This window comes from Urocampus carinirostris, chromosome 18 (assembly GCF_059441175.1).
Source record: "Urocampus carinirostris isolate Australia breed hairy pipefish chromosome 18, RoL_Ucar_1.0, whole genome shotgun sequence".
Classification (NCBI taxonomy): Eukaryota; Metazoa; Chordata; class Actinopteri; order Syngnathiformes; family Syngnathidae; genus Urocampus; species Urocampus carinirostris.
Window position 1 is genome coordinate 4,124,875 of NC_142366.1, and position 9,011 is coordinate 4,133,885.

The window sequence follows — 9,011 nt, forward strand, 5'->3', positions numbered from 1 at the left end:
AATGGACCAATGTGTGTGTTATAACCTCGCAAATTGATTGAGGTGGGGACAATCTTAAAGGTTACACAAAAAAAATAAAACTGTTTCCTTCCACCAGCTTTGATGGATAGTACACGGTGCCGTGTGCAGCCAGGCGCTCGGTTTTACAAAAATGTCAAAAAAAAGCCTTTGAAATAAAAAACAGGGGAGCTGGGTTTGGGGAATAGTGTGTCTGACCCCTTCAACACCCCTGCACCCTCCCCAGGGCCTCCAAAAGTCCTTCCATTTTACCAGCATTGGAGATATCCCGTTTTTCTGTGTTAATGCAGGCCGGCGGGTTCTATTTCCTCTCATTAGGCAAGTGGGCATGGCTGGAGCTTGCAACAACATAATGAAGGGCTGGTAGGGAACGGCATCATCTTGACGGTGTCGGAAGCCAGAAGAAGGAGGAAGAGGTGGAGAAGGATGCACATCTACAAGATTGTTCTTCACTTGAAAATACTTAAAGTAAGACAGAATGTTTTTTTTTCTAACACCAAAAGATTTCTAATTTTGAATTGGTTTGTAATTTCAAACAGATTTCACCAAACTACTCGTTTGTTACTGAATTACATGAAGGGCTACTAGTATTTATAGCAACTTATCATGCTATTACTGTTTAATTATGACTTTATTATCAACAGAAGCAAGCTCAGTCAACCACAATAAGTCTGCCTAATATAAAGGCATTGATTAATTTAGTTATGTAAATTATAAGCAAATTTTACAAATAATTTTTGAAAAATCCATCAGGTATTGATGGACACTGATAATGTAAATTATTTCTCATATTAGTTAAAAATAACATTTCCTTGACAATCACAATGACTCATCACTGAGATATTTTTAGAACCAGCGTGTTCTGAAAAGGAAACAACTCGCCGTTTATTGAGCCCTCATTCGAAGTAGTAGACATAGTGCTTTGCAAACATCGTCAATGTATAGGAGCTTGCCAAAAGTGATCTTGCATTTAAGTTATTTATTAAGAATCAAAACACTTCCCCAAAATATCACAATGTGAGAAAAAATAGTGAGTATGATAAATGTATATATATATATATATATATATATATATATATATATATATATATATATATATATATATATATATATATATATATATATATATATATATATATATATATATATATAAACATTGGCATAACACAAGTAATTTTTTGCCATAATTTGCTTATTAACGAGTAAGTAATTAATGATGACAACAACGTTTGGCATTCAATAAAGTTACATTTTAATTACATTTAAACAAGTACAGTATATGATAAATGCAAGTCGCACTAGCTGGAAACTTCTTACATAAATCAGAAAGCACGTTTTATTTTATTGTTGAATTGTTATATATTTTTTGTAGCTTTTACAATTGTATAAGAAAACAGCTTTATATATATTCACATTTGTTTTTAAACTTTAACCATTATTTAAACAATAAATTGGAATAAATGTATTAGCGTGATCCCTCCTCTAACAAAGCTAAATCGAAGTGACAAGATTGTTAACAGGAATCTTTTGTGTAAAAGTACAAACACTTGTAAAACATGGAGGACTTTAAATGAAGCATTTACTTTAAAGAAGAATATAATGTATACAAAGAATTGTTTGTCTACATGTGTTGCCGCATCGCTTTCAAGCACTACCTTACTAAGCAAATCATTGCCCTAGTAATCTGCTTTATTGGGAAATCATTCATGAATTCGATCATTTGTGTATTCATCACAAAATATACTGCGATTATGCAGGCTAGTATTCTTATGAACATTTATATAATGTGTTTTAGTGTGCTAAATCAAAGTGACAAAATTGATATCATGAATCTATTGTGTAAGACATATATAAATTTGTTACACCAATTTTCGTGTGCTGCAAGACATTGCCCAATTATATCCTTGTCAAAAAATAAAGCATGACATTCTTGAGAACATTTATTTCTTTATGTGATCAGCCGAGTAACTGTAACCTTCAACCGTAGCAGTAGGTGGCAGCAGACTATTATTTTTTTCTTTTTCTTTACTAATTATCTGCTCCTAAGGTTGTCAAGGAAAACATATTTTACAACTTATTTTATTTCAAAAAGCTATTAAAGATAACACTGCAAAGTAAATCAAATAATGTTAAAAACATATTTTTTCTAAATTATTTTTTTTAAAGTACTAATTATTTTATTTTTGTAGAAAAATTACAATAAACTTATTAACAAAAATCAATAACCTCGTCAGCCACAGTGACTGTAATAATAACCAAAAAATGTCATACTGCCAATTTAGACAACATGATCATTTAAGCTTAAGTATGCATGTAACTGGTGCCAGGAATTAGTTTATGATATATTTTTGATGGACGGTGTGCCTCAAGATTTATTTACAAACAAAAACTGTAGCTTGTCTCAAAAAAGGTTGCGTAACAAGGAAAACTATGGAGGACTTTGAAAATGTCTACGTAAATGAAGCATTTTTCCCAAAAGAGGAATAGAATTGTACAAGGAATTGTTAGTCTACCAATACATGTGTTACCGCACCGCTTCCAAGCAAAATCATTGCCCATTTAACAGCAGACAGATTTATGCAAACAAGCCAGGCTGAGTGTATGATTAGCGAGAGCACAAAGAGCCTGCCGTGAGTCATTTTGGGAAAAGGAATCTCTGGTGTCAGATGATAAAATGAGAAAAAGATTTTCAATTATTGATAAGGGAACAACCGGAAACATTTTAGCAGATGTATTAATGTATCTTATAACATACGCGTGTAATTGCCAGTTAAAGAACTACGGCCCATTATCGGACTTTTGCAAACCCATTAATTAAAATAAAAGAAGATAAGACACTGCTGAATTTCTGTTGAGCTCCTGTCACTACACTAGGGGTCAGGAACCTATGGCTTGTGGTTGTCGCTTTTCATGAATACATATGACTCGGAGATAAAATTATAGTCACACTAATTTCCTCTATGCTGTTTCAATTCTATGCTCTATGTTGAGTTTGTTACGTGCAAAGTCGATGTAGCGCTGTTCCGTGTTCAGTCCAGTGAATAAAGAGCACAGTCCCAACTATAGGTTATGGTCAAGGTGTCACACCAACCTGCCCTATTTTGGCTGGATGTTGCCAATTAATCCTTTATATAGAAGGTAATTAAATCATGTAACTTCAATGTTTAGACACTTTATGATGAAAACCCACAGAACAAACGCACAAAAACGCCAGCCAAGCACACATTGGGTGAGCGGTAGTGGTGGGCAGAGCTATGCACACAGCACACTTCTCTCTGCCCAGCGCTGTCAGTGCCGAAGGTAAATACGTCAGTATCCTCGTTTCTGATATTTGGTGACACTTTTACAAAAGAACTGCTTGCACCTTGATTTGAAACAATTATTTACGAAAAGATTGAAAGTCAAAAATAGCCTGAACAATCTTAAGTAACAGCAGAGGGATAATAGTTTCAAGTGGTATATTTGGTGATATGGGAAACAGGCTCTGGCATTATTATTTCATAAGTTTTGTCAAATAATCTAACGTCACGCAGTAAAATAAAATGCGCTGAAGTATATGGCGTGGCTCTCTCAAAACAATCTAGATATTTTACTTTCATTGCGCTTTGGGTCAAAAAGGTTCCCAACCCGTGCACTATACTATCCTGTCCCCCATCAGGATCAATCGAAGACCGCCTACTCTTTACATAATTTCTTCCACATCGACCTCGAAGAACCAACATTAGATTAGAGGACCTACTGGGGGTAAGGACAAAGCTCGACTTAAGGCCCTGTTCTAAGAGACTCTCAGTCCATTGTGATTCATTCCTTGGTTTATTTGTGTAAGTAATGAACTTCGGCAGGGAGGTGGCCAGGCAGACCAGTTGTTACACATACGTGATCGCAGATGAAGATCCAGCCCTGGCGCATCTAAGCGTATTTGAGGTGAGACCTATTTTTTTTAATTTTTATTTTTTTTATTAATGACCTCATTATTGTGTGAAACAACACTATGCTCCTTTAATGCAAATGGTCTGCACTCTTCACCTACCAAAGCGCTTTACAATGTGCTTCACACTTACCTTTAAAGAAACCAAGTAAGGAATAGGGAGCGGAATAGAGTAATTTATTTTCGTGGTAGAACTACTGTGTATGTTTTCGTCGCTGTCATGTGGAAACATTTTTTCCAAAAGGAAGATAAAATTATTTAAAAAAAAAAATGAGTTTATAATTGATATTTTTTACGATGCATTTGCTATTGATTTAGAAAACTATTAGTATTTAAATGCAGGGTTCATACACATTTTAATGGCCAAATTCAAGCATTTTTTCAGGACTTTTAAAGCCAATTTTCCAGTTTTCCCCCAATACCTCTAAAATACAAAATCATGCACTAACCAAATGACGGGAGCTTAAACCTGAGTTTCAAACCCTTAACTCTAGCCCCAACCTCATTTCAGAACCCTAAAATTGGTTTAAAACCCTAACTTTCAGCCCAAACCCTAACCATAGCCCTACAACTAACCCTAGATGTATCCCTTAGCCCTAACCCTGTTTCAGACCGTAACCCTAGCTCTAAACCTGTTTAGAAAACCCTACTTTCTATTTAGAACACCAATATGGGGCTAAAACTCCAGTTCCCAATCTACACCTACCTCTAGATGTAACTCAGGCCCCAACCCTATTTCAGAACCCTAAATTCATTTTACACTAATACACTAATAAAGAGCTTCTAACACGAGCCACAATCCTATTTAAATTAAGTTTAAAACCCTGAGGTGTTGAGAGTCATTAGGTGACCAAACCCCCCAATTCCAACCCCTAATGCTGAACGCCAAGCAGGGAGGCAATGGGTACCAATGTTTAAGACTTAGGTATGACTCGGCCGAGGCTTGAACCACAACCTCCCAGTCTCAGAGCGGGCGCCATACCCGCAAGGCCACCGAGCTGGTCATTTAATAAAACCCTAGCTCCTAACCCTAGTCCGACACGCAAACAAAGAAACATGGCAACAATTTCGAGCATTTACAAGTGCTTCACCACGAATCCAAGCACTTTTCAGACCTTGTAAACGCAACATTAAAATTCAAGCATTTTCAAGGATTTCAAGAACCCGTGAGAACCCTGTGATTAACTCAGGGGGACAATTGAGAATTTTTCCTGTGACAGTGACGAATAGGTTCATTTTTGGGCCTCAATATGGTTCCTCAAAACATTCAAGGGGGTCAAAAAGGGGCTGGCCTCATGTTTACTTTTTTTCAGATAACCCTAAAGGTTAGGGTGAAGCTTAATATTCTAAATTTACCACAAAAAGTATTTCTTAAATAAACATTTTCCTATTGTAAAAACAAAATATAACAACAAAAATGACAGCAAATTTTCCAAGTGTTTGTTTTTAAGCAGCCTATTTTAAATGGTGGAAAACGACCTAAAATAGGTATTTTCTCTGACTATTTTTAGTTTTACCAAAATACACCAGATATTAGATAAATGTGACCCACATTAAAAGTTAAGTATTTTTTTAAGTGCACTGCTACATGCCTATGTGTGTTGCACAACCATTTGTGTTTTAGGATAGAATTAGAGTCACAAACACGATACAATATGGGTTTTTGTGTTAAAGGTGAGCACAAAATATGTATTTTTTTAAAATATTTTCTGATTTACCAAAATAAACCGAAAAAAAATAGATAATTGTGACCAACATTAAAGATTAAGTAAATTTTTGGGTTTTTAAAAATAGTTTGAAACAATTGCAAAAACATTTTTACATGGGTTGCACCACTACTTGTGTTTTTATGATAGGTTTAAAAAAAGCACAAACACAATATTATCATTATCATTATTATCATCATTTTTTTTATTTTGCTATAATTTAGTTGACTAGTTCAAAACACAAAATATGTATTTTTCTGTGTGTTTTCAGTTTTAAGAAAATAACCTTAATATTAGGTAATGGTGAACAAAATTCAATGCTTGGTTCATTTTTTTGAAGTTCGAAAATTGTAACTAACAAAATCAATTGCTTTAATTAGTTTTTGGACAAAATTGTCAAAATTTCAAGTGCACTGTGACATGTCTACATGTGTTGCCCAACCGTGTGTCTTTTTAAAAAAACAAAAACAAAAATCACAAACACAATACAATGTTTTTATATAGTAGACTACTCTAAGCATAACCTACATCACAAAATGATACTTTAATTATGCAAATAAAATAAATATCAACAATCTTAAATGTGGAACTACTCAGCTCAATACAGTTACTCATTAAATTCAATTATGCAAAATTTGTGGCAAAAAGCATAAGCGTAAAAACATAACCTCTGTTTTCCATGGTATAGTTGGCCGAAACGGGTGAACATGCCCTGCTGGAGAGCCTGGTGAGGAAGAGCCCTGGGGTCCTAAGTGAGAAAGATGAATATGGCGCCAGCCCTGTTCATCATGCCGCTGCGGGGGGCCATGTGGCCCTCATCCGATTTGTCACCAGTGTCCTGGGCCCTAAAGGTACGGCTATCGTCGATCACTCGTGTGGACTCAGGTTTCTTTTGTCTCCGTTCATTTTAGAAGCTGTGGACAGCCAAGACGATCGTGGCGAGGTTCCTCTCCATTGGGCTGTGGAGAAAAACCAAGCAGAGAGCCTCAAGGTTTTGATGGACCTGAGGGCCAACCCCAACGTCCTCAATGTGGCACTGCTGTCGCCTCTGCACTTGGCTATAAGTTTGGGACACAACACCTTGGTGGAGGTGGATGTCATTTTGAAATACAAGGATTTTCGGGGTGGGAAGGGGTTACTTTAAAAATGTAATCAGTTACTGTTAAAAATTGCCTGTTGAAAAATTACAAACATAATCCGAAAATCATATTATTGCAGTTACATAAATTAATTACTTTTTATTACTTTTGAAATACTCCTATATCAACTATGCTAATCAAATACAAACCGTATAAATAAAATTACTAAATTGTGTTCATAATAAAAAAACAATGTAACCTTGATAATTGGAATAAACCAAAGTTAGGTAGTTGTATTGTATTGTATTTATTTATTCAGCCAGTGGCGTTAGAACTCATGATATATACCGGAAATCATTTGAGACGTGAACCTATCGACGTGACGCGTCGCCTTCGATCGGCAACAGGTTTTTTTAGACCCAACTGCTGTATTGGGAGTGATTAGGTGACCAAACCCCTCCCGAGCACCAAGCAGGGAGGCAATGAGTACCAATGTTGTAAGTCTTAGGTATGACTCGGCCGAGGCTTGAGCCAGCGACCTCCCAGTCTCGATGCAGGCGCCCTACCATCTAGGCTACCCAGCTGGTGCTTGTAATCCTACAAAAAAGTGCTCAAATTTTAATCTCTATAGAGCTCCCAGGGCAGCGCTAAACAGCCACATGATGCTCTCGAGTTGCAGGTTACTGACCCCTGTGGCTTCCCATTCATCTCAGATTGACTGGTGTCCTTAGTCTGATGTAAGTGTCTTGGATTCTTATTAAACAATTATAAACATCAAGTAAAACATTCTTACAACATAACAATACCGTGGCCGTGTAGTGTATTTTGATCAACAATTACATTATCACACACACACACACACACACACACACACACACACACACACACACACACACACACACACACACACACACACACACACACACACACACACACACACTTTAACAGCCTCACGAAACTGAGGGCTCGCACCAATTATACAAAATGAGGGAGAAATAAAATACAGATAAAAAGAAAAGTTATTTTACCTGCTACAAAGTGTGACAGACATGCGGTGGTAGATGGGTTGGTTGTCTAGACATTCACAACAGTGTGTAAATCTCATCTCTCTCTCTCTCTCTCTCTCTCTCTCTCTCTCTCCCGTGTCTTGTGTCAGTGATTGAAATTACGATTGACACAATTAATGTATTGGCACATTATCTATATGTAACTATATACAGTATTTATATATAGTTTAAAATTGAATTTTAACCCTGCAAAGTATTCCTTATTTTAACTAAATATACCTGTAATTTGATTTTTTTTCCCTACGACTGTGACTAAATTTAAAAAAATTGCATTCTAATTATGTAACGCCACTCCATGTATTCATTTTTCCCCCAAGCCCGAGCATTTCACAATTTTAAATTTGTCTAGTTTGTCAAACCAAATTAAATTATGAGAGCACTCCAGCTATACTTTGGAGAAAAGACCGTGAGATTTCTTCGTGCATCCTTTTATGTAAAACACGTCCAACCATGTTAACGACGACAAATAAAACTGGCATCAATTGCCATGAAATTGCTCTCCTTGGCGGATGTCATAAAATTCAAAGCCAACTGATGCTTTCCCCACTCCTGATGAAAAGTTGGGCCTCAGCCTTGGCATTCGCACGCCGTAAACTCAAGGGACGGCATTGGGGCAAGCAACACCTTGGACTGGGTGCCAGTCAATCATCTGTCAATGGTGCTGTTGATGAGGGAGATGAAATGTGTTTGTCCTTGGCAGATGCTGCTCTCCTACGGTACAGTGGACTACAACCAGCCCGGGGACCTCGGAAACACCCCTGTCATGATGGCCTGCTCACTCAATAACTGTGAAGCTCTCAGCCTGTTGGTAAGTATTTTGATAACAAAAGCAGTTTGTATTCCAAAGACAACCATAGTATTGTAAAAATACATCATTCGTTTAACTCATCCAATGCCATAACACATAAATATATTTTCAAGAGGATTGTCCCTGATTGCCAAAACATAAAAATACGTTTTTCTTGTTTTATTTTAAGGAAAACTTTTATAGAGGGTTTGGCGCACCTCCTCAGTAAGTATTAAACCTCTTGGACAATTGCAGTATGGTAAAACAATTAGATCGCAGGAGTGGCTAGGTCAGATCTTAGTACACACATCGAGGAAGCCCCCTCTTCCTATTGTTGCTTCTTTTTCCTGGTGAATTAGTGTGTTTAGGCGGCCCCATTTTTGCGACATATGGACAAATAGTAATATGTTTAAACAAAAGATGACT

The 9,011-nt window shown here is 36.5% G+C and overlaps 1 protein-coding gene across 1 annotated transcript in view; it reads left to right on the forward strand.

Annotated features, from left to right (window-relative positions):
- The first annotated feature begins 414 nt into the window (after window positions 1–414).
- trpa1b (transient receptor potential cation channel, subfamily A, member 1b) overlaps window positions 415–9,011 on the forward strand; it is a 36,780-nt gene continuing 28,183 nt past the window's right edge. The window contains exons 1-6 of the mRNA XM_088322242.1: window positions 415–486; window positions 3,677–3,762; window positions 3,845–3,942; window positions 6,341–6,503; window positions 6,567–6,742; window positions 8,499–8,606. Of these exons, the coding sequence (XP_088178368.1) occupies window positions 3,847–3,942; window positions 6,341–6,503; window positions 6,567–6,742; window positions 8,499–8,606 (543 nt within the window). The 5' untranslated portion in view covers window positions 415–486; window positions 3,677–3,762; window positions 3,845–3,846. The remainder of the gene's footprint in view (window positions 487–3,676; window positions 3,763–3,844; window positions 3,943–6,340; window positions 6,504–6,566; window positions 6,743–8,498; window positions 8,607–9,011) is intronic.